The 26,217-nt window shown below is 40.5% G+C and overlaps 2 protein-coding genes across 4 annotated transcripts; one reads left to right on the top strand and one right to left on the bottom strand.

The window, feature by feature from the left end:
* Positions 1-6,599: 6,599 nt before the first annotated feature.
* Positions 6,600-10,386, bottom strand: c9h4orf33 (chromosome 9 C4orf33 homolog). Of its 2 annotated transcripts, none has more exons than XM_062564703.1 (6): positions 10,058-10,386; positions 9,370-9,563; positions 8,280-8,340; positions 8,139-8,190; positions 7,852-8,051; positions 6,600-7,464 (listed from the first exon to the last, which is right to left on the bottom strand). In XM_062564703.1, exons 2-6 carry the CDS (start codon positions 9,548-9,550, stop codon positions 7,368-7,370), a joined length of 591 nt encoding a protein of 196 aa, XP_062420687.1. In that variant the 5' UTR covers positions 9,551-9,563; positions 10,058-10,386; the 3' UTR covers positions 6,600-7,367. The 2 variants fall into 2 exon arrangements, with proteins under 2 accessions (XP_062420687.1, XP_062420686.1); XM_062564702.1 differs by lacking the exon at positions 10,058-10,386 and adding an exon at positions 9,641-10,000.
* Positions 10,387-10,452: 66 nt separating this feature from the next.
* Positions 10,453-25,461, top strand: sclt1 (sodium channel and clathrin linker 1). 2 transcript variants are annotated; one of them, XM_037471576.2, is made up of 21 exons: positions 10,453-10,914; positions 11,497-11,564; positions 11,775-11,827; positions 11,974-12,046; positions 13,233-13,288; positions 13,623-13,758; positions 14,210-14,332; positions 14,506-14,571; positions 15,179-15,249; positions 15,725-15,815; positions 16,189-16,280; positions 19,392-19,569; positions 19,764-19,862; positions 21,511-21,582; positions 21,699-21,773; positions 21,882-22,024; positions 22,258-22,450; positions 23,469-23,665; positions 24,256-24,334; positions 24,970-25,065; positions 25,175-25,461. In XM_037471576.2, the coding sequence occupies exons 1-21, from the start codon at positions 10,881-10,883 to the stop codon at positions 25,232-25,234; spliced, it is 2,055 nt and encodes a 684-aa protein (XP_037327473.2). In that variant the 5' UTR covers positions 10,453-10,880; the 3' UTR covers positions 25,235-25,461. The 2 variants fall into 2 exon arrangements, with proteins under 2 accessions (XP_037327473.2, XP_037327474.2); XM_037471577.2 differs by lacking the exons at positions 23,469-23,665; positions 24,256-24,334 and having other exon boundaries at positions 19,662-19,862.
* Positions 25,462-26,217: the final 756 nt, after the last annotated feature.

Here is a 26,217-nt window from a genome sequence, read left to right on the forward strand (position 1 = left end):
TTCTAATGCTCAACAGAGACACCGAGACCCACCACACAGAGCACCTCAGCGATGACATCCTCCCCTGTGCCTGTGATTGTAGGTTCAAAATGTGGATGCCTTCCGCCACGCATCAGATATTCACACGGTGGTTCGGAGTGAGAAGGAAAGGACAGGAGGCAAAATGCAGACAAAAAAAATGTTTTCTTCTGAGGGGAGACACAGAGCTTTAGTTAATTGCTGTAAGATGTCAGAACATTATCAGCGACTGCAGGCATCAGAGCTGACTGGCAGCTAGATTGAAACTGTGTCAGCATGATAAGAAGAGAGAAGAGAAGAGAATACAGAAATGGAAAGAAGAGAGAGGGGGGGAAGGAAAAGGGGGAAGGAGATGGGAAACAATAGTTGGAGAAGGAGATATGGAACATGAAGTATAAAATAAAAGATATTCAGGTCTTATCTGTGAAATTGGAGATGTATTATCTCCTCCACTCATCACCAAGCTGCTCCGGATCAGCACTCTGACTGGTTACAGCCGGCAAGCATTTTCAATGATGAGAAATGAGAACAGAATGAAACTGTTTTACAACAGTTTGAGTTTTCTTTTGTAAAACTCCCCTTTTCTGTGTAATCCTAGCAGAATACTTTGTTTGGACTTCCAGCGTTTACATTCTGCATCTTACACTTCCTCTTTAGCTTTCCCTCTATGTATCTCTCCTGCACGATTATTTTTGCTTTATTCTTATTTTCTGTCTGATTCCCTTTTGAATTTCAACTCTCGTACCTAATCTCATTCTCTACCACCCTTTTGTATATCTTGTCTCCCTTTCCTTTACTTTGCTTGCACTGCAATCAAATTCTGATCACATATTTTTTTCAAAGATGCTAACCCTCCAGGAGGCACTGCTTTAATGTGATGAAACTTTCTTAATAATCCTTTCAAAGCTGTGAATCTCAGGCTGAATTTTAACCCTCCACATTGTGACCTTCTAATGAAACGACACGTCTTTGGTGTTGATGTTGGAGAGCCGCCATTGTTTTATTTCCCAATTACCATTTCTTGTTTTTTAAGAACAACATTTCTCTCATTTTTGTTTCCTCTAGAATATCCAATGGTTGTTGACCTTGGACACTTTGCTTCCTGTGGCCCTCAGCACACACACCTCGGTCACCTCTCCTCGCTCTCAGAAAATCAGTGGAATACACTCTGTTTGCACAGGAGAAAACTAGAGTGTCGCACCTTGCTGCAAGGTCCCAACTAACCATTGTGTTGATGGTTATATATTAATATATATTGAATTATATTACTGTACTTCTTGTACACTGAAATATCTTTACAAAAGGCCCCCAATTCACATAGATCGTTCTTACTGTGTATATTTTCCCTGCAGATGAAAATGTTGTGGTCTATTTTGCCTCTCTTTCATTCTTTTCTAAACATTTCAAGGCTGAAGTGAAGATGAAGTGAAGAATTGCATAATTAATAGTTTTAGTAAGAATTGTTGACAGGACTATGTTAACCGCTGGCGGTAACGCAACTTGGGACTAGGGCTTACTCACAAAAGAGCACAAAACCTGGTCTGACAAAAAGCGTTGTGCTCAGGCCATATCAAATAGAAGTATAGTCGGTTTATATCATGTCAAAACATTTTTGGGATGGGTCGGATTTCTGCCACAAATTCTGGCAGGTTATTCTCCGCAGCAACGTTGCTTCTGTGAGAGAGAGAGAGAGAGAGAGATAATGTATAAAAAAACGCAGCTCGAGTAAGTGATGACACCAAGATTGAAGTATCTCACGTAGTTCTTCAGTGTGCCCATAGTTGCAATTTTAAACCAAAACTCACAATATGAAATTAATCCAATGTAACTAAAGCGAACCTTGTTTGGCCCATAGTCCCAGGGGATGCCATTGTCTACCCCCATGCGTCACTGCTGGGGTAATTACTATTACTATATAAGTCAAAGTGCATCAGAGCATCTGAGTAATGGATGGTGTTTATTGAAATGAACGGTATTTTTCAGTAATAAGAGGCAATTGGGGCATCTCAGCACTTCACTTAGGAACACACTTTCTTCAGTTGCACTGATTGACCTGCTGAGTGAGAGCAATAGAATTAATTGAGTCAGTGGAGATAAATGGCTGTGCACTGATCATCCAGTGACTTTCCAACCATTGATCCGTCCCTTATCTCGATGCTCTTAGTGGACAGGATGGCAGTGGTTTTTCAGACCAAAGCCACTTAGCGTTGCCTTTTTCTGCAGCTGATTAAACCAATATATTTTTTATTCCCAAACCTAATTAGCACTAGGATAGTTTGCAAGTTGTTGCATTATTAGCTGTTGTCAAAGCAGTAGTATTTATGTTTTTTGCGGGATAATTTATGGATAATTCTGCCCATTGGGAACGTGACATGGGTTCACATCCCAGCATGCACTGTATATGATCAAAACTCTCCAGAAAGCCTTTTACTACTTTGAGGAAAGTTATTATGTCGGCTTGTTGAACCAGTAAATTCCACAAGTGACAAATAAATCCTGAATCTTGAATGATAATGTACAACTTTGGATGATATAATTTTTGGTTCATCTTAATGTTTTTGTGTCTTCTTGTAAACCACCATAAAAAATAAATAAAAAAACACTACATTTTCCAATTGTGCTTGCAGATAGAAATGTGTCAGAGATACGTACATTATAACTTGTTAATGTTGGGATATATTTTCTAAGCAGAATAAATTCAAACAGAGTTCATTTCCTGTAGTTTAAACTATTTCCTCACATATCTTTATTCTAGTGAAATTAAATCCTACAATAACATGCCGTAGCAGCCCTGCATTTGAATATTTTCCCTTTAATTATAGACTTCATCTCTTTCATGCATGGTCTGTTCACTATTAAAAGTGAGTCACAGGTGTTGAATAGATGGAAAGCATTGAAAGTAACTTCAGCCTTTTATCTGTTCATAATGCAACACAGGCAGCCACGACACCGAACCTAACCCAGATAAATACTATAATTATCACTCCTGCCTCTCAAAGCTCAGCCGTCGGTTGATTGTCTGTTGTATCCATCGTGCCGACTCAAACACACTGCTGCACACACATACCAGCACCAGCAGACTCTCACAAACTCCTTTTGGTGTGCCACATTTGTATCCATCATAGCAATTTAAAGTGAGATTTAGCGCAACATCCTAGCTGGGTAACCGCACTGTGGGCGAGTCCATATTAAATTGTCTACTGAAGTGGGCCAGATTGTGTTTGGCAGTCTACCCATTCATCTATGCTAATGCCCTTTCTGCTTCCATCCATTTCACGAGCTGAAGGGGACAGAGCCCGGGAGAAGAACGTAAAGGGGAAGAGGAGAAATGAATGAAAGATGGAGATTTGTGAAAAAAGTCAATTGGGAAAAGTGGTAAATATTGATAATTTACAAAGTGGAAGAAATCATTTGTAGACTGTGAAACCTAATGGTGTGATCTTTTTTTCTCAGTTCACTATATGTGGTTAACTACATTGTTGTTTCAACATTTGTCAGTGTTTTGAACGAGCAGGCCCGCAGCTCCTTCTGTTAAGAGAAATACACACCAAACAAGACCTAATGGAATGAAACGGCATGCCATGTACAGTACATAGCAGCAGCTATATTAACAAGGCTCTCTAGTAATGAGCTGCAGGGGCTGAAAACACACGCGCGAGTGGACACACATGCACGTACACACTCACACACACCAGCCTAATGTGCTGAGATACTATCTGCACACTTTCATTTCGCCATTACCACTTTTAAGTGTTTGTTACTATGGCAACAGTGTGATTTATTTCCCAATTAAGAGTTAGTGAACTCGTTCACTTACGGCCAGTAATATCAAGGTGCACATAAATTACCTTCAAGCCTGAATCGGTCCATTTGCAATTAAAAAAAGAGAAATATATCAATTTCTTATCTCCCCAACAAGTAAACTTCTGTATCAAGAGTTTGTTTCAATGTGAGTTATAATACAGCAAGTAAATATGCTATCATAATTCTGTGTCACATCTAATTGGCGATTAATGTGCTCGCTAAAAAGGATAGAATTCAGCAGTGTTCACATCTAATAACAACCTCTTTCATCCATCTAGCCCGAAATGAAGATAAACAATACACGACGGAGGAAAGAGTCTGCAAGCAGGTGGGAATGTAATAGAATCAATTAGGCTAGCACTTCTGATTTATATTCTGTGTTGATAACAAAGAAAGCTGAATTTACTTTATTTCACGCTCTTACTGATACCACTTGTTTTGAATGCCTTTGTGAAGATAATGTATGAATACCAGTCCCTTTTGTGACACATAAATTGGGCTGCGGTGTTTGATAGCAGTGTATATATGTGTGTGTATAAGGCAGATGTATAATTGAGTTATTGTTTCTCACTGTAAAATATTAATGCATATTTGAGTACAAAGACAAATTCAGTGTGGAGTAAATGATATCTCCTGTTTGTATGTGTCTTTCCTTGAGTAATTCGTCTTCATGTTGAGCTAAACATTTTGTGCATATCTAAGGGGGTGTGGAAATAATAAAAAGAAAGACCTTTGCTCGCTTAAGTTTGCAAAGGGTTGTCAAGCTTTCTTCTGTAATGAAACCCCCTTTGTCCTTGCTTCTTTTTTCTATTCCCTTCATTTTTCCCCCCTCGCTCCTCCGTCTTATGCCGCTGGCATTCGCTTGCCGCTGCATCTCTTTTTTCCTCTCCCACATTCTGACCATGCCATCATCATACATGGCTTCAACTGCAATTACCTGTATCATTATGCATTCACACACACACACAGACACACACACACACACAAACCCACACATCCAGATGTTTTGATCATTGCACCACTATTTCACCCCTGTAGCCCTCTCAATAAAGATGGACTTGATGGACAATAATTTGACAGACATAGAAGACATTCAGTTGATCCAAGGAAACATTGTATTGTCGAATTCCCTTCCACTGTGGCTTTCTTATAAGCCTATTCCCTTTAACCTTGGGGAAAATGGACATTACACAGGTCTGTTAGTGTATTTGTCGATTTCATGACTGTTCTTTCCTCATTTGCTGTGGAAAAGGTTGCCTTTACGTTATTAGGTAACTTAAAGTCATAGTTGGCTTTTGTTTGTGCAATGTGTTATATTGGATAACAGCCATATTAGGGTTGTGTACTGCCCGGTGTTCATATATCTCTGTACAATCTGGTACAAACTGTCCTAGTATCTTATTAGCTCCAATGTGAATCTTTTTTTTGTGTCTCCATCTCAGAATCCTTAAGACAAAGTCATTACCGTTTTCACTTTTTCAATCTCTCCCTTTTTCATGTTCCTGAGATCACTCTTTTATCCCTCCCGCTCTATTTTTCATCACAACTTTATCCTCATTTCATACCCTCAAACCCCTCTTTAAACTTACGTCTCTTGGAGAGGAAAAAAAAAACTAGGTCTTGGGTGATCACCAGAAAGTTTCTGACACACAGAATCACCCTTAAGCTGGTGTTGAATGTTTCAAAGCAGGCTGTTTTTTTTCTTCGGAGGGGGATAAGACGGCTCTTGTGTCTGCTTGTCTGCCGGGGCTTTGGTGGTAGAGGAGAGGCAGCAGCTACCTGTTCTGCTCTCCCCTCTCATCTTTTCACACTAATTAGAGGGTTGTGGGGACACACATTCTCTGACTGCACATAGGTGGGCGGGTAGAGTCATCTATATTCATCAAAGTGCTTCATGAAGACCCTGTGTAATCTGACTGTGTCCAGAAACATATTTTGGGGGTCAAGATATTATTAGAAGGAGATATGAGAGTGAAACACAATGTGCACAAGCATGTACGTGCATGAATAGTGTGCACTGCGGTGGCGAGGCACTGCAGGCAATCATGAGGCGGGGGCTTAAGCAGTGTGCTCGCTAGGCCTAATCAAGGCACGCATTTCAAAGGCAAGAATGCCAATTAAAACGGATACGGCTCAATGTGGACTTTTGGGCTGCAACTGCAAAGAGCAACACATCCAATATGAATATCGATCAGTTCCCTGGGTCCTGGTTTGAAGGAGTCGTTGGCCAGCCAATGATCCAAGACGAGCTGCTGATAAATGCACAGGCTTTACAAGGCGGTGTGGGCATTGGGGAAGGGCTTGCGGGGTCACAGAGAGAAGAGACAGATTTGGCAGTCATCAATCGTCATGTGTGCGTTTGCGGTGTGTGTTGAGGATGAGAGGGTCTCTGATCTCAACTCAACTCCCAAAAGGTAGGCGTAAAATTAAGTGAGGGGGCTGATGTTCTATGAGGGAAATGTACTTCAGAGTGTCAGGATCAGTCAATATAATATCCCTTCATTTAATTTGTCATTAAGTGTCCAAATCATACATTTTTTGATTTAATGACAGGACGTAAAGTCTGCAGTTGTCACGTTAAAAGAATAGTTGGATATTCTGGCAAATAAGTATCTATTGTCTTGCAAAGAGTTTAATGACATGATTAAAGCTAGCGACCTGCATCCAGAAGTGTGAACATCCTATTGCTTACACATCGATGCATCAGTACTATCCATCTTATAATATTGTGCAGAAAAAAGTTATCTTTGAGACTTCAGGCGACACTACTTACTAAGAACTTTTAAACATTATTTGTGTTTATTGACTAGTACTTTAAAATAAGTAACCTTAATTAATCAACCAGTCATCATGGAAGCGACAAATACATTTTCAAAGTGCATAAGCTCTAATGGATAAACTTGGCACTGAACACATGAGAAATACAACTAAAGTAAAAATGTCCAGACAATTGCAAAGAAAAGAATGTAAGAATTACAATGTATGTAATTAACACATTAACATATGTAACTGTTAAAGACATTCAATAAAGAAAGTAAAGTACAGAACATTTATTGAAAACTTTTAGAACTCAGGGACAGTATCACAAGGACCTGCTGTGGTCTTTCTCCCTGAAGGGAAACGCTCCAGCTACAGAGGAGCTCAATGTCAAAGCGAGCATTTCTTGCCACCATCCACAGTATAACGCTGTCAGTCACACTCTGCTTAGGGAAATTATGCGGATGTCCAATACTTTGTGACGTGTGTGTGTGTGTCTGTGTGTGTGTGTGTGTGTGTGTGTGTGTGCGTGAAGGCTAATACACGGTGACAAGCTGATAACATATTTGTTGTCATATTGTTTGGCAGCATTAACTAATAAAGATTGATTGGTCTTTGTTTCCCGTCAATGAGTGTTTGTACCATTGCCCTGTGTGGTGTGTGTGTGTGTGTAGGTGTGTGTGTGTGTGTGTGTGTGTGTGTGTGTGTGTGTGTGTGTGTGTGTGTGTGTGTGTGTGTGTGTGTGTGTGCGGGCAAAAGAGAGAGACAGGGAGGGGTTTTTGAAAAGCTCAGGCCTTTCCTTTCCATAGATCAGATTCCGGCTGGATCCAACCTTCTCCCATGATGCTTTGCAGGCTAAAATCTTGGAAATACTCCAGGCGGTGGCTAAAAGACAAAGGGAGAATTTGATATAGGATCCACAAAACTCTCAGATATACACTTGCACATTCATACACACGTGTATTCTGTATTTAAATTGAGCCAGTGGGTAGATAATAGACTTTTCTAAAAAGTGCAACTTGGCCTGTCAAAACTGGAATTCAAACTTATTTTGGTCCGGCTGCAAAATATAAAGGGAAATCAAAGGGGCAGTCAAACGCTTTCCCACATAAATATCAGTATCTACAGCAAACAATACATCAAACAGTGATCATGTCATCATAGGTGTCTTGGCTAGAGTTAAGAGTGGAAAATGTACTACCCTTTCAGAACATTTTTACTATAAATAATATCTAGTACAACAGCTGCACTCATAGGAATCAGTATACTCACAAGTTGGGTTTTTGGCCTTCCACTATCTCCTCCTTGGGGATGGGGTAGAGAGCCTCATATGTACGCTTCTCTCCTGAGCCATGAATTGCGTAGGAGTTCATCTTGTTGATATTTGGAGGAAAGTACGACCAGGGCAGGAGAGCCTCACCCATCCACCTGTCCCCTGTGATCGTGGCATTAAACACCATGGGTAGTTGTTGCTGGAGAAAAAGGCAACAAGACAACACAGATAAATATTTCAAAAGTGAACTCTGCCCCGTTCAAAAACTCCCTCAATGTCTGCCTACCTGGAATGCTTTTCCAACTTCTGATAGCAACAATATCAGGTGCTGTCCATGTCTAAAATGAAAACACAGTGCATGTTGGATTCAAGATTGACGTTGACATGCGGTCACGTGGGTGTCACACCAGTTTAGCTCTGTACTTACGGACAAAACTCCACTTCAAGGTAATTTTCTGTGGTACTGTCAAGGAAGAAGGACTCCACAACTGAGGAAATGAAGGAGATAGACCATTCAATCAACAAGAATTACAATAATAAAATTATTTGAGTGATATGTTTTGACTTCTAACTTGACTAAACTACGTAAAAATGAAAGAAAAATATAGGTAATATAAGCACAAGGGCTCACCCAACAGCATTCTCAATATTTTCCTAGATTATAATGGGGTTGGTTTCCAATCTAACAAGTAACATTAATGAGGTCAAATATGTGGGGCTCATTAACCGGAAATCAAGCTTACTTCAGGTCAATTAGATAGGGTTGTTATTTCTCAACCTCATCATAAGGTTTAATTGCTGTGTCACTATTATAATGATAATGCAATTACTATTATGGCCTCATAAACAGAGTTAGTCTATTGGCTCTTAAACCTCATTGGAATATAATCTAAATGGTATAACACCTTTGAGATTGGCCTCCAATTGCACCAAACAGACTAAAACCCTAAATGATGACAGCAATAACCAGATGATTGTGGGGCGGGAACCATCAAAGCAACACTATCTACTATATAACCCAACCTATTACAATAGGCCATAAATGCAACCTTTGTGAGGTTTATTAACTTTATTTTACCAACACAACAAAGTTCAGGACTTTTTATTACTATAAAAAGTAAAAAGGCTTAAAAATATTGTGTTAACTGGACATAATGACTGGTAACTGGGGAAAACACAACTTTGTCAGTATTACACTGTTATTATATTTCATATTGTCATCTACATCTTGATAAGAAAACAAATAAACAGTTACAAAATATTGAACTGTTTTGTAGCTGTGCAATGCATTTAAAAAAACTTGATTAACATGATTACAATAGAGTTGCACCATTAAAAACCTTTGTGCACTATTTATCTAAACTATTACAAACAAATTAAAAGATATTTCCAGAATACAAATGTTTGATGATCACACTTTTGCACAATGACTTTATTCATGTATGTGCCTGTCTAAGAAGCTGAGTGGTGCACTAGAATGTATACAGCATCGCCTGAGCTCCTACCGTCTCACCCACCTTCATAATCCCAGAGTCCAGGAAAGGGCTGACTAGGGGGCCCTGCGGGGGCTGCTGGGTCATTGAAGAAGGGACCAAACATCTCTATCTTCAGCCCTCCTTGCCCGGGAGAGAAATGGATTCTGATGGGGTCATGATTCACAGGATCGCTGTCCCAAGTGTGCTGGATCACAAACTGCATTTGCGTAAGAGGACTGAAAGACAAATTCAGTCAGAATGGGAAACTGCCACGCAATGCAACACAATGACACGTTGGAACAAACAAACCCACAGAGATTCACAGCACAGCAGAATGTGGATGAGTGTCAGAAACTGTGGAGCATGAACTTCCCCCATGTTGTCAAAACTCTAAAGATTCACTAGTTAAAATAGTGTCAATTGAGCTCCTGCTGGGCTTCTTGTGCCTTAAAAGGAAACCTGCTCGGCTCTTTAAGCAGTTTGTTATCAAATGAGGTTACTGAGAAATACATGTCTGTTACTCAATAACGTATGTATTGTAAAAATGACTTCCTGATAGGGAAACAAGTGATATGGTGTCCTTGTGGTTTCAGATTACTCTTTTCAATTCTTAGCACAATGTGAAGAGAAATACACTAACGTAACCCAAATTAGAATTTCGTTGGCAAGTCATATGAGCCCAGTTAGTCGAGAGCTGAAAATATCAGGAAAAACTTTTTATCAATCTTACTTTTTGACGGACCAGTGTAACCGAGGCGTGTGTTACGCCTATACTTTATATTAGTAGCAAATAGCAATAACACGGGGCTCTGCAGTCAACACCAAGACGACAACAACTTCATTTCCCTGATTAACGATACACTAGTAGAAATGTTGTCCCTTTAGTTGTATCCTTCACAATAAAAGTCCTATCACATCCGCTTAACCCTCTAGCTTCACAGAGAGCTCTTAAAATAACTCAACATAAAAGCTCACACCAGCAAAGTGAAAGCAAACGGATAAACGGAAACTGAATGACCGGGTTTCCCGAGTGTCCTTAAAAAACGAAGCTTCCCTCTACAGAGCGGAACACTTTCCACTTCCGGTCGTAGCGACGGAACCTTTTATCGGGTGCTCATCCCCCTTTCCATTGGCTGTTGTTTGTTTGTTTCAACACGGACGGCGCCAGCGAATATTCATTTAAAAAATATGGTCTTCTATATGTAGTTCTGCAACCGATAAGTGACGTCTTTCTCCGTAACGTTTTGTTTTTTAAGTTAGCTATTTGTTTCACAGACCATGACGTCAAGTTAGCCATGGAGGTTTAGCTGAGATTGATTAGCTGCCACAGCTAATGCTAACTAACGTTACAAGCACAGGGTAGCCATAGCGAGCGTAAACGTCATATTTAGCGGCTTTGTGTTTAAAGGACACCCGCATATAACTTTTGCCTAAATATCGGTTGACACAATTATTGTATCTGATTCTATAATAACTTTGATAACAACCCGGAAGTTATCGGTTAATTTACAAGCCGTTTTGATTGCGTCTAACGCCAGACATCGACTTCAGTCATGGAAGCAGAGGTTGAGTTCTTACGTGATCAAGGTATTATGAACCAAGAGTCTGGGTTAGTCTGGGGGATGCAGTGACTTGTAATAGACTGCCGTATGGTTCTAAATTAATACAAAAAGCATCATGATTTTTCCTTCATGACAAGCTCACTAATGGCCTATCTTTTCTAAAACTTCTAAAGGTCTCAAAATGATCCATACATGACTGTTCTGTAATTGGATGTCACAGTCCAGCACACCCAGACACCACAATAAGGCTCTTGTCAGGACTGTTGTTCTGCATTCATTAAGTGTCGTATAGCTTATGTGTGCTTGAACCATGAAAGGTTAGATATGGGATTTTATTGTGCAATGTGATAAACACACCCACATATAATTGTGAATTGATAGTATTTGGATAATCATGTTTTGTCAAATGAGTGATTTGAGCTGACCAAAAAAGTCAAATTTAAAAACCCCTTAAATTAACTCTCACACAAATGCAATTTAAGTATAAATTGCATTAAAAAAATGATGTTACAAACAATTGTGTAGGCCTATCCCTCCATTTATTCATACCATATTTTGGTTTGTTATGTAAATGTAATAGAGGAGCAACTTGTGTGTGTTTTGTCAGTTCACAGACTCAATGCTGTTCTCAGTCAGTACCAGTATGGACACCGCACTCAGTCAACACCATCTGCGGTAAAAAGATATTGGTTACTGAAACTAAATAAACTGACTTGGCACATTTATTTGTACTTTCAGTAAAAAGTTTTCAAAATACTTTTACATTGTGTAGAAATTATTTGAAAAGATGCCCCATATATAAAGGACAATTTGATTAATATTTACTTTAAGTATTTACAACTGGACACTCCATGCTAACTCATCTCTGGCATCTCTGCTCATCAGCCTGAGGAAGCAAGACGGGAAGAGTTTCCTTCACCCTGGATTTCCGATAGGAGGTCAGGAGCAATAAAATGATTTCCTATATGGCTGCCAACAAATTCTTGTTCCAAGGCAGAGAGACAAAAATTGTCAGTGGATATGTGTGCACCGGACAGCAAGTGCTTTTGACACAAGTGACATGCTTCCTCCATCTGTGTTACAGTATAATGGCTCCTCTGATAGTGGAGTATGATCAGCACATGGGTGAAATGACTGAACAGCTGCAGCGATACCAGGTGAAAGAAAAGACTCAAACAATGACACACAAATTCAATTCCTACAGCCAAATGAAATATTGTACAAGCATGTTAAATATTAGGACGCTATCTCGGAGATATAATAATGAATGACTCAATATCCTTCAGTATCCTGGGACTCACACAGTAATAAATTAAATTTCTTAACATCATCTCAATATGGTAAATGAATAGTCTTTAATTCAAACAAACCCAGAAATACCACATGCATTACTCCGCCTATCAAGGACAAATCCCTTTAAAGCCACATTTTTCAGTTTCTTTGTGTATTGAGTTTGTAATTACATTCTGGTACTCAGTACCTTTTTTAAAAATAGTATTGTATAGTAAAATCAGAATAGCTGGGTTAGTCTGATATCCCTTTCAAATATTCTCAGACCTTTAAAACCATAACACTGTAAAATAATAATAGAGATCAATTATACAACTGTAAGAAAAGTACACTTTTTGCAATTCTGCAACCTTGGCGGATAGATCTGCAATCTTTACTGGCATTTAGGAATAGCATGGCACAACTTTAAGAACCGGGGATGAATGTCTTCCCAAAGCAAAAGGTTTGATCCCAATATAAACTGATGCTGCTTTTTGCTGAATGCATTACAACAATTCCAAACAAAGCTAAACCATCTCATTAAACTCATTCAGAGTAATCTCTTTGATCCACAAAAAGCTTGACATTAAATTTGATTGGCCTTGTAGCTGGTTTGAATTTAAATTGGGATTTGAACAAATATGTAACATGCCGTTTATGTCAGCCAGGTATCATGAAAAAATTGTTTTTTTCAATGTCTCCCAGTTAAGGTGGGATGGAGATTGGGTTTAGACAGTTCATCATCAAATGTTGTAGAGTTGGAAAGTACAGTGAGAGAAGGTGGTAATATATTTCATGAATAATATGTCAATATTAATTATTTAAGGTGCAAACATTGCATTGCCAATGCATATTAGGTTTGACAATACAACATTTGCCAGATTCAGTGCAACTTCAGGTAAAAACACTGATACCAAGACAGATTTGTTGGTTGAACAAATATATATTTTCTCCTTCTACACTTAACATAACTTTTCCAAATCAGCAAATCGGGCCTTGGATTCTGTTACAGGTGCCCTCAAATGTCATAACTAATTAATAACTCAGTGCTGGTCTTCTTGTTTAAATCCACAGGGGTTGATGTCAGATGTCAAAGTGAAGTTGGAGAGGGTTGTTGAGGAGAACGAAAGGTAGGAAGATGTCCACTGGTTGTAAAGTATAGTGAGGCGATACACTAGAGGAAGTAGAAGCAATCTTTACCACATCGGTCAACGTCAACCAAGCTTTTCTGTCATGGCACAAATTTTTAAAGAATGAAAGATATAGATCTATAGTTATTATACATTTCAGTTACTCTGGGACTAATGTTAGTTTGCTTGATAATCAGGCACTTTGACCTTCGGATTGCAGCCAAATAGTTTATTTGGTCAGATGTAGTGACCGGTTGTAGTTTTTTTTACAATTGCTTGTATCGTTTATTTGTATAAGTCACCCTTTATCAATATTAACCTGCAACTTTGCCAGGCTACATGCAGAGCTCAGGGAGTCTGTTGAGAAGCAGCTTCATGCCCTGCCTGCGGCCTCAGGAGCGGAGGGCGGCACGATGGACGAGGAAACGGCCATCCGAAACCTCCAAGAACAGGTCCAGCTGTTTGATCAGGTCTGCGTACGACTAAACACATATGTAGAATAAGGTCAAATTTAGTTGCTGTCTACTGTATATACGAGTTAGGTTGCTGCACTAGTGTAGAACACACACACACACACACACACACACACACACACTAACTGAATTAAAAAGCGCTGAGCGAGTCCCCAGTAAATGAAAAGGTCAAAGCCACTGGGCCCAACTGTTGTTGAGTTTTTCCCTCTGCTTCCAGTTATTGTACCAAATGCAATGCATTTAAGCCAAAGTTCAAGTAAAAACTGGCATTATTGAGTCACATGCTCAGCGTTTTTCACTTGAGCTACAGTAGCTTTATCACAGTATTTAAACTAACTAACTTGATGAACCAAATTAACCAAAAGAAAAACATCCACGAGCAGTTCTTTTTTGATCTGCATCAATGCTTGTGAATGTGTTTAGAACTGCGTGTGCATATATTGTGAAGGAGCGGTTGCAGGCCATGGAGCTGTGGCAGACTACAGCCCAAGAGCTGGACCTCCTCCAACAGACCTACCAGAAGAACATCTCCGATGGACAGATCCATGATACTCAGAGGCAGCAGCTCAAGGTTCAGTATGTTGGCTTAAACATGCAAGTGTTTTGCCAGTAGATAGAGCCATTATCATACAAATAAGGTTAATTAGATTAGCTTGTCCTCAGATAATACTTTATATACCGTAAGCATGAGGTAATTGCAAGCAGTCAACTTTCATTGAATGCCTCTTTCTTTTCCTTTCACAGGATCAGCTTGTTCAGTTCCAGCAGCACGCTCACAAACTTCAAGTGGCCAATCAGAAGCTGGAATCAGTAAGTGATGGTTAATTAAAAGCTTGTTAAATGATGGCCTCCTAATTAGCCGTGGGATTGAAATGCGGCACAAAATGAACGCTGCTCTAATAATTCATCTTGCAACTAAGTGATTTGGTTCTCCAAACCATTGCGTGGTAGTTACCCACAACTGTCGTGGTATGCGATGGACTGTTTGCTCCCTTGGTAATCCTCTTAACACAAACTGTTATGCATTAGTCTCACACTCTGTCTATCTCCCACACACAGTCACATATCAATACATTTAGAGTCCAAGTGCAGGTTCATGTTGTTCATATATTTATTTAAGTACACTACATGAACACAGATCGCCATGCAAGCCCTGTGCTTACTTCAAAATACAGTGTGAACAGAGGGTAATAGTATATCCCTCTGGTGCATATTTGATGAGAGGGCGAGCCCCAGGCTTTACGTCTCGTGACTCCTCATACAGGCAGCATACTTTAGTCACTGTATGTAAGAGCGGATGATTTGTAGCCATTACTGACACATAAGATGATCCTCTAGCTTGGCTCGAAAAGGGCTGGACAAAGTCGAAAAAACCATGCCACACAAATGGCAGTCTTGTCTTTGTTGCCACACACAGACTAATCAGCAGTTTCTGAAGACGCTGACGGAGCAGAGCACGGAGATGGAGGTGCTGCAGGGCCAGCTCAGGTAACGGAATCCATCAGATATTCAAAATGGCTTCTGTCAGCTTTCTTGCTTTGTGAATGCTCTCTTTGAGGGAACTTTGAACCGTTAGACAACAATCAGTTGTGGACTTTTAAGTGCTGGGAAAGCAACTTCAACATATGTTCCAAAATATTGAAATGTGCATTATATTTTATGAGCACATAAGGCCTTCACCTCTATTTAGTGTGTAGACATAGAGAAAAGAATTGTTTGCTTTTTTGTTGTCTGATAGCACTAATGTAGGTCATTAAATATAAAGCTGCATCCAGCACCCGGTTACAAGATAGAAATCGGCTACCACCATTCTGTACAAAGGTAATTCAATCCACCTGATAAAAATAAAGGATAAAAATTCACTCATTGCGTGTAATGACCTCATAACTCAAATGCAAGATGGCAGTCAGAATTCTGTGTCATGCACTTGAAGTCTTGTTTACTCTGTGTCCTCCCGGTGTAGGCAGGCAAAGGCTGAGCTGAGGACTTCCACAGCCAGAGTGGAGGAGATGACCAACTTGCTACAAAATGTGCAGGGCCAAATGCAGAGACGGGTGAGAAAGATCCAGTATGTTATTTCCTTCTCCGTCGATACAAAGGTAAAATCAAACCACATACTCTCAGCAGACCCTGGTTGGCTTCTGCGGAGCCATCTTTAACTATATTGTATGATTTAGTAGTGTGCATACTTTTTGAACTGTCTTAACCCTAATAAAAAAACGTTTATTTATTTTTTTGGCTGTAGTAGGACTGAATAGATTTCTAATACAGTTGAAACATGAGTTGATTCTGTTTATTAAACAAAATAACAGTTATTAGGATTTCACTTCACTTGGGCTGTCGTGGTCACCGATTGTCATGGTTTATGATTTGAAAAAAATTATCCAGTTAATTAAGAGCCAACTAAATGTGTGCGTATGCATTCAGGCAGAAGATGTGGTGGACGCTCGGGGCAGAGAGGAAGCAGCAGACAGGCGACTCCAACAACTTCAGGCGGCCTTGAGCCAGCAAGAGGCCAGGTGAGCACAAGTTCAATTCAATTCAATTCATTTTATTTTGTATAGCCCAAAATCGCAAATTACAAATTTGCCTCAGAGGGCTTTACAGTCTGTACACATGCAACATCCTCTGTCCCGAAACCCTCACATCGGCACAGGAAAAACTCCCCAAAATATGAAAAAACCCTTCAATGGGGAAAAAAGGGAAGAAACCTTAGGGAGAACGTCAGAGGAGGGATCCCTCTCCCGGGATGGACAGACTGCAATGGATGTCATGTGTACAGAATCAACAATGTAAAAGATGTACAATACATTCAATTTCTCTAACTGAAATGATACAAGTAATTGCAAGTAGCAGAAGAGGTGTACGGCAGGACCACTGCAGGGACAACCTCCATCAGATCGAACCACCATCCACAGAGGCTTCTTTGGGGAGGGAGAGCAGAAAGATGTTGGTTTTTGATGACAGTAATATGAATCATATTTAAAGTAATGATGATGGCAGCAGCAGGTGTCAGCAGAGCCATGAGCCAGGAGTCAGAACCGGGGTCCGCACGAAACTATGATCCACGGAGACCTGCTAGGCGAGAAAGCACAAAAAACTCCCGGAAAGAAGCTTAATTAGTGATGTACATTAATAAAGCATGGATGATTGTGGGAGGAGAGAGTGAGAGTGAGAGAGGGGCTCGGTGTGTCCTAAGAAGTCCCCCGGCAGTCTAAGCCTAGAGCAGCTTAACTAAGGGCTGGTCCAGGCTAACCTGAGCCAGCCCTAACTATAAGCAATATCAAAGAGGAACGTTTTAAGCTTTATCTTAAATGAACTGACCGAGTCTGCCCCCCAGACTGAAAGTGGAAGCTGGTTCCACAAAAGAGGAGCTTGATAACTGAAGGCTCTGGGCCCCATCCTACTTTTTAAAACTCTAGGAACCACAAGTAGCCCAGCATCTATGGAGCGTAGATGCCTTGTAGGACAATACGGTGTAACAAGCTCTTTAAGATAAGACGGTGCCTCACCAGCAAGTGCCTTGTAGGTGGGGAGAAGTACCTTAAATTCTATTCTTGATTTAACAGGAAGCCAGTGCAGAGAAGTTAATACAGGAGTTATATGATCCCATTTCTTAGTTCTTGTTAATACACGTGCTGCAGCATTCTGAATCAGTTGGAGAGGTTTAAGCGATTTACAAGAGCAGCCTGATAACAAAGAATTACAGTAATCCAGTCTAGAAGTAACAAATGCATGAACTAGTTTTTCTGCATCACTTTGAGACAGGAAGTTCCTGATTTTTGATATATTCCGTAGATGAAAAAAGGCAGTCCTTGAAGTCTTCTTTATATGAGAGTTGAAGGACATATCCTGGTCGAAGAGAACTCCAAGATTTCTGACGGTGCTGTTGGATACCAGAGCAATTCGAAGGCGCTCTGGGCCTATCATGATAACTTCCGTTTTTTCCGAGTTTAACATCAGGAAGTTGCAGGTCATCCAAGTTTTGATGTCTCCAAGACAGTCCTGAAGTCTAACAAGTTGGTTGGTGTCTTCTGGCTTGATCGATAGATACAGTTGAGTATCGTCTGCATAACAATGGAAGTTTATGCGGTGTTTTCTGATAACGTCGCCCAAAGGAAGCATGTACAGGGTAAATAGAATCGGTCCAAGCACAGAACCTTGTGGGACTCCGTGACCAACATTCGTGGTCCTCGATGATTCACCGTTCACAAACACAAACTGGGATCGATCCGATAAATAAGATTTAAACCAGCTGAGTGCAGTTCCTTTGATGCCAATCAAGTGTTCCAGTCTCTGCAGCAGGATACGGTGATCGATGGTGTCAAATGCAGCACTGAGGTCCAGCAATACAAGAAAAGAGACAAGTCCTTGGTCCGATGCAAGTAGAAGATCATTTGTAATTTTCACCAGTGCCGTTTCTGTGCTGTGATGCATTCGAAATCCTGACTGGAAATCCTCGAACAAAGCATTGTTTTGTAGAAAGTCACATAATTGATTCGCGACAGATTTCTCCAGGATCTTAGCGAGGAAGGGAAGATTAGAGATGGGTCTGTAGTTAGCCAACACCTCTGAAGCTAGAGTAGGTTTCTTCAGAAGAGGTTTAATTACAGCTACCTTGAAGGACTGTGGTACATGTCCTGTCAACAAAGACAGATTCATAATATCCAGTAGGGATGTGCTAATTAACGGAAAAACTTCCTTAAGCAGCTTAGTTGGAATCGGATCCAGGAGACAAGTGGAAGAGTTGGATTTCAAAATTGTAGAAGTCAGTTGATCAAGGTTGATGGAAGAGAAACCATCCAAGTAGGTATCAGGGCCCACGGCTGCATCCAAGGATCCTACATCCGCGGACGGGTTGGCTCCGGTTGGGGGTAGTAGACCATCAATTTTCTCTTTGATAGTCAGAATCTTATTATTGAAGAAGTTCATAAAGTCGTTACTACTGAGGTCCACAGGAATACACGGCTCGACAGCGCTGTGACTCTCTGTCAGTCTGGCTACAGTGCTGAAGAGAAACCTGGAGTTGTTTTTTTTTTTTCTCGATTAATGATGAGTAATAGGATGCTCTTGCGTTACGGAGAGCCTTCTTATATGTTTTAACGCTGTCTTGCCAAGTTAGCCTAGATCCTTCTGATTTGGTGGAACGCCATAACCGCTCAAGTTTCCGCACAGTTTGCTTTAGGTTCCGGGTTTGAGAGTTATACCAAGGCGCGAACTTCCTTCTTGTTGCCATTCTTCTTTTGAGGGGAGACAAGTGAAACCGTTTCTTTGCCACTTTCCCTTTCAGTAGCAGAGTTTGTAAAATGAATTCACCACTGTGACATGCACATTTGGATGAGGTGAGAAAACTGCATAAGTATTAAAATTTCAGCATATTTTACAAATTCCTCACTAGACATGATCACACCACATTCATTTTTTTCTCCATTTGACTTGAAATATATAGCGGTAGCCCAAAAACTATTGCATAACAAAGAAAACTGTTACCGAGCTTCTGGAAGCAGTGAGATGTCAGAATCTTTAAAGAAGTCACAGAGTATAACATCAAAATGACAGTGCCGCCGAGCCAAGCAGTTCCCTGTCTTTTCCCTTGCTGCTGGTACTCACTCGTTTTTCTCCTCTTCCAGACTAAAAGCTGCATCTCATGAGGCTGAGGCAGTTCGCAGAGATCAAGCTGTGTGGGAAAGAAAGGTGGGGGAACTCCAGTCACATTGTACCACTCTGGAAGAGGAGAAGTATGAGGCCCTGGCCAAAGTCCGAGAGAGTGTTCAGGTGGCTGAAGAGGCTGCATTGCAGAAGGACCAGGTGACTGCCGTCACTCTCTGTCGCTTCCTTCCAGTCTCTAACCCTTGCCTGTAATATATACATATATATATATATATATTTTTTTTTCCCAGAACAAGCCTTACTCTCAATCTGAAGCTGTGAAGCTCTGCGTGCACTTTAGAACTTTGCACACTGAAATGTATGCTGCGCCTGTCTTCATCCTCTCCCTTCAGGCCCTGTTAAGAGAGAAGCAGAAGACAGAGGAGCTCGAGAAGACAAAGGAGGCCATCAAACAGTTGATCCAGGATGCCGCAGTCCGCACTAGAAAAGAGGTGCGGGCTTACTGAATGTCTGTGCGACCTGTTTGGCTTCTTTAGACGTTTAAATAGTAACTCTGGGAAATAATGTCAGCCCTGTGCAATAGGCTTGTTCTCCAAAAGTTTCTAAATTCAATTTGCCGGGGTAAAATGTGCTTTTAACACCAAATGCATTGCAGCAGAATTAAAAGCAGATGATAATGTCGAGAGATTTGGTGCCAACTCCAGTCTAAAATTATCAAAGAATATCTGTAAAAACTTACAATTTCTGATTCATGATTACTCCAACACGGAGCCACAACCTTTAACTTCACTGATGTACGAAGCCAAAAGCAAAGCGCTGCTCTTTTCCTCTGCCCAACCTCGGTCGGGGACATGGTGATTAATGCTCAGTTAATGGGTCTTCTTCGTCGAGCCCATAAACTGTTTAATCCTGTTAATGAAGCCTAGTATGACTGCAGCTCTGGCTGTCATCTTAGTCCCTGGCTGGCCTTCAACAAATGATGCTATTTAAGAGAGTCACTGATGATGTGTTTGACTTTCTCTAAATTAGGGCCACTTTCGTTGAATTTGCCTTTTTTAACTTCCAGGACGTATTCTTTTGGAGTTAGAGGTTGAGGTTAAATATTGCAGTAAAAGTGAGGCACGTTTTTATCGTTAATCTTCCATTCCCCTCATCTTCACTTGACACAAGTATGTAACATTGGGAAGGAATCCTAAAACTTCTTAGGTTTGTAGTGTCACATCAAACTTACCTTTTTAAGCAACTAAGCATGAGGGTCTGAATTTCCCCAAGTAAAAGTGAATCAAGACTTATCCATTAACCCAGCTTGTTTGGAACATTGTCACCCAAAAATGAACGCTATGTACTAGGTTCTGTCCTTAACTTTTGCTAAAGAATTTTGCCTTCCCATGCAATTCAACATTAGTATCTTGTGCCCACACAAAAACGCTTGTGTATGCGGGAGGGAGGGACACATGCAGCAGATGGATTTATGGTTAATATAATGTGCCAAAAAATACAACATGGAAACCATTCCAAGGAAAAGGAAAAGAAATATGGATGACTGTGTCAAACACTTTCTTTGCAGATGTTTTGTTATGAATTAAATGTGTTGTACAAAAGTCTAGTACCTGTCAAGGATACACACAGAATTGATGTCGGTTTGTCATCTTTAAGCGAGCAGGTTTCTTATATAAATATGGAGAGGGTCATTTTTACAGAGCCAGCTTTTTGTGAACTGGATAAGGCCTTTTGAAGGTTCATCTTTTTGCTCCGGTCACAGTAGATGTCCTTCCTGCTTGGCACACAAGCCCCAGTTGGTTGCAATCTGCCACTTGTCATACACTCTACAGCCCCAGATCTTTAGCATTAAAGGTAAAAGTTCTTGGTTGACACAATGGAAAACCCAAAAATATATATCAGCATAAGTGAATCCTCACAGACTGAGTGTAATTGATTGGTCCTTTTTGAGGTCATTTTAATTATTACCCAAACAGTGTTTTGACTTAACTTAAACAGCTAACTCCACAACTTTTCTCCTTGGCCTTTTTTCATCTGTTAAAAGTTCCTGTCTGACGTATAAAATTGCAAAGTGATCGCGCTGCCCAGATCCCAGCAGTCATTTTCCATTTTGGAACCGCATTACTTTGTATTCAACAGGTGGATAATGTGCGTAAGCAGTGCAACTCTCAAATTAACCGTATGGCCGAAGAGCTGTCTGCGCTGCAGCTGGTAAGGACCTGGCCTGTTAAGGATACATTCATTTCAACCTTACATGAAATCCTTTTGGCAATCTCCACCTGGCTCCTCAGGTGTTTTGCTCATCCTCACCCTCCACTTCTCTCTAGGAGTGTGCAGATAAAGAGTCTCAGATTGAAAAGTCCCTGCGGGAGAGAAAAGCTGTAGAGGAGGAGCTGGAGAAGGTATCTATTAAAGTATCAGTGAAACTACAAGCAAGAAGCTGCTGAACTAAACTCGTGATTTCTGATAGTGTTTGATTGTTCTGATGGTAAAAATCATTTTGGTTTTAGGTTTATAAGGACGGCAGAGCCGAGCCAGAGTTCAGGAGGATGGATGCCCTTCACCAAAGGTGTCTGGATGCAGAGAGGATAAAGGAAGACATAAGCCTCACTCTGCAAAGCACACAGAACAAACTGAAAAAGATAGAGATGGAGTAAGTGTAGCTTAGGATTGTATTTGTTCTTCACTAGTTCAACCTAAGCAAATTCTTGTCAGGAAGTTAAGCACTCCACCGTTACTCCATTCCTTCCCTCATCCTCACAACACACACAACAGCAGGGGTAGGTGCCCACGTCGCTGCCAAAAGACATGGATATATCTCTCTCTCTCTCTCTCTCTCTCTCTCTCTCTTCCTACTTTGTTGATCCATCTGTGCTGGTGTCACAGCTACAGTGAGGAGTTGCTCCGGTGCCAGGAGGAAGTGCGGCGGCTGCAGGGCTCTCTGGCTGCAGCCCGGGACGACTGCGTCGGTGTCAGCGAGGAGCGGCTCCAGCTGCAACGGGAGAACATGCAGCTCCACAAGGAGATGGATGAGATGCGCAAGGCTCTGCTGCTGGTCCAAAGGAAGGCCAAACAACAGGTAACCTCAGGATCGATGGAAGAGAAACGGAGCAAGAGGGGCTTTCCCCCGGATATGCAAGGAAAGGGTTCCTTTTGATTTGTGTAAATAAATAAATAAAGGGGAAGGAAGTGACTCTCCAAGGCACTGGTGTGCTGGCCCATTAGAATCATTAACAGGAAGGATGGAAGAAATGGGTTAATGGAAAGAACATAAGGGGATCAGAGGATGGAAATCAGGCTAAAGGGGAATAACAGTTACTATTGCCCTTTAATAAAGAGAGGACTTAAAAAGTTCTATATTGCATTCTTCAGGCACTCAAACGTAGTGGAGCGGAAAAACAGCCACTTGCACCAGACACCTACTGCACTGTAATCAACCACTTCAATAAGGGTATGAAGTTATTAATGCATCTACACGAGTCTGTATTTAAAAGCATGGTACTCACAAGGACTCTTTATCATTTTGCCACACGGTCTGTAAATACTACACAGAACGGAAGGTTTGTACAAAGGGTCATTTCAGTTATTATTGTGGCTTTTAGAGAGCAAGAACAAGTTTCATGTTCAGTTCAGATCCCTTGCAAAAATAATAAAGTGTGAATCAGTTCATTGCTTTGCTCCCCGTGCTGCTGGTCTGTCTCACCCAGCTGTGGGTGTGCTGACCACCATCTATGGCAGGTTACACATTGGATTAGTACTTCACGCAACTACACTTCAAAACACCTGCTCTATCGCTTTAAGAAGAGTGGGAGAAAATATGTATCTTTGATCAGCCAATCACCCATTTAGGTTAACACAGACAAAAAATATATAACTCAAAGAAGGTGATACGTTGAGTTTCAAAGTTGTCAGACTGATAATGTAATAATATTATGTCCTGGTACATAATAGGAGATAATATTATGCAATGGTTGCACCTTAATTCATTTTAATTAGATTCAACAAGATTGTTGAAGATGTTCTTCATCTACCAAAATTATTTTGGACCAGCGAGATGACCTTAAACACCCAACCTCCCTCTGCTGGTGTCCCTCTAGCTCCTACAGATGGAGCAGGAGTACGACCTTAAGGAGCAGGGACTTGATGCACGCGTGCAGGAGCTGGAGGAAAGCAGTCAAAACTCCAGGGCTGATCTGACGCGCCTTCTTCAAGCACAGCAAAAAAGTACCCAGCGCTGGAAAGAAGAGGCCAAGAACCTTGTATCTGCCTATGAGACTAAAATCACCGGCCTCAAGTAAGAACTTGCAAAGATTGTTTTAACATTATCAAAATATGGAGAGAAAAAGAGAAATGGGCTTGAGGCTTAATAAAACATGTCAGTGTGATATGTTTTCCGTTTGCAGATACATTTCAAGGATTGTGGTGCACAAAAACCACTGGCTGGCTGAGCAATAGATTTCTATTCCAATAAAACCCTGCATAATGATAACCAGTAGAATGGAAACTAGAGGATAGAGCTCTGACAGAAGATGGCACCAAAACTGTTATGAGTCCCAATATGTTTAAATGTACAAGAATATTCACTACAAAAAGTGCAATTCAATACATTCTTCTGCTACTTCCTAAGAATCATTTTTTATTGTATCAGTTCTATCACTTAGACTGGATAAAAGACAAAGCAACAGCTGAAGTGAAGCACCAAAGATCACAGTTAAAAAGGAATTGACTTACCACTTGTTTTGCCTTCAGCAACAGCTATCTCCCACTGAGATGTGATGGAAAGAGGTGAACATTGAAACGTGAAGAAAAAAAAGTGCTTTTTAAAAAGCATTTATGTATTTTTCACTTTTGATGAAATAGTTTATCTCTTTATGTCTATTTCAGAGGAGAGCTGAATCGGCAGAAGCAGTGTTCCCACAAGCTGGAAATGCAGCTTGAAACTTACCACAATACGGTTGCTGAGGTTTGTGTAACCCACGCATGCACACAAACAAGCATGCAGCGAGACTTTCAGTCAGATGTGAGGTGTGAAAGGGAGATAAAATGATGAGTCATTCGGATGGATAATTCTGGTCTTGTAAAAATAAATGTTGGATGTTTGTCCTGCAATGTAGGACAACAATCTTTTACATTTGGAACAGTGTGCCCGGAAAAGTAGCTCCACGAACAGGAGGCACTTTACTAGAAGGTTACAGCATCAGAAGTACCGAGCAGCATCAAGCGGTGTCACAAAGACACTAGGGCAGTTATTTAAAAAGAATGCAGTCCATCCAGAATATTGCCTTGTCATACAGTTACTTCAGAAATATGAAAAAACACATTTCGGTTGTAATAATGGTAGAGGGTCTTGTCCTCAGTCCTGGATTTAGGGACAGTACATCAAACAGAAATAAGTCTGATTATTTCTGCCTAAATAACTATCTACTAACAGCCTAACAAAAAGCACTATGGTAATGAATCTCACTTCAATGCACAAACAGTTAATTAGGGCCATGGGTGTATTTGTTTATCTTTTAGATATATTTATGGTTTGACAGTAATTCATTGTGGTGTGTGTGCGTTTGTGTGTGCGTGTGTGTGTGTGTGTGTGTGTGTCAGTATGAGAGGCAGGTAGAAGAGCATCAGGAGAAGGCGAGTCGTCTTCAAAAACGACTTACACAAGCTGAACAAAAGGCGACTACTGCTACACAACAGGTATGAGATACTCTCAACTCTTACATGGATATGTGTATTTTACCTAATTTAAAACTGACTCAACTCATTAATTAATTGTACTGTTGTGTTTGTTCTTTCATCCTAACAGCTGACTATGTTAGCGCCCCAGCGAAGAAGAGCAGCATTGGTGGACCCAGAGACTTTATAACAGCGACTGTTGCTATGGTGGAATGAATATGTAGCTCAGTGTGTTTAGAGCTTGTTTTTTTAAATACGATATCACAAGGTTTGCCAAATACATAAGACAACAATGGGGGTTGTCTGTGATGTGGTTCTTAGATGGCAATTTTCATGCACTAATGTGTCAACTTTAGTGATTTATATTTGCATTTGTAACAAACTGCTACAACTACAAAATAAATAAATATCCCTGTTGGTTTTTGCAGAAATATCTGCTGAATGTAAATCCTATGCCTTCGGTTTTAAACATATGTGCGCTTGTCAAACGGCCGAGATGTATTGCATGCCGGGAGAGGATTGTGTTGTTAGGATACCCTAAACGAGTCAGCAAATCCTATTAACGTTTGCTACTAGCGTTAACGTCATAAATAGTTGTATGAAGGTAAGTCACATTGGCGTGCGCTTAAAAGCCATAGCGAAACATTTCATCAGCGCCGAAAACGTAATACGGTAGGCATGTTTTTATATTATAGGGATGTTTGCAAGTCGAAAATAACGTTAACTGAAACTTAAGTTAAACGTTAAGTGTTATACGCTACGTTAGTTAAGTAAAAACCTGACTTTGCAGAAATTAATCTTTTTTCATATTTAATTAGTAATTTTAGGGAAATAATCAACAATTAGGCGGTTAAGTTAACGAATGTTAGCTAACGGCTGTCCAAGCTAACGGCTGTCCAGTTTTCCAATGGTAAACTTACGTCATTAACGTTACGTACGTTCAATTTAATTTGTGTTATTAAATGGGTCTGTTCGTTCAATAGTTGAGGAATACGTTAAGATATGTTACTTAAATCTTCCATTTTCTCCCAATGAACGAAGCGTTAGTCTGTCCGTTAAGAGGTACAGACTCAACGGCCTTAGTTTTCAACTGACCGGTCCACTGTTTCTGTCGTAGAGAGCACTATTCACCGACAGGTTACTAACGTTACAGAAATTAGGGAAATTAGTTAA

Source organism: Pungitius pungitius, chromosome 9 (assembly GCF_949316345.1).
Source record: "Pungitius pungitius chromosome 9, fPunPun2.1, whole genome shotgun sequence".
NCBI classification, from domain to species: Eukaryota; Metazoa; Chordata; class Actinopteri; order Perciformes; family Gasterosteidae; genus Pungitius; species Pungitius pungitius.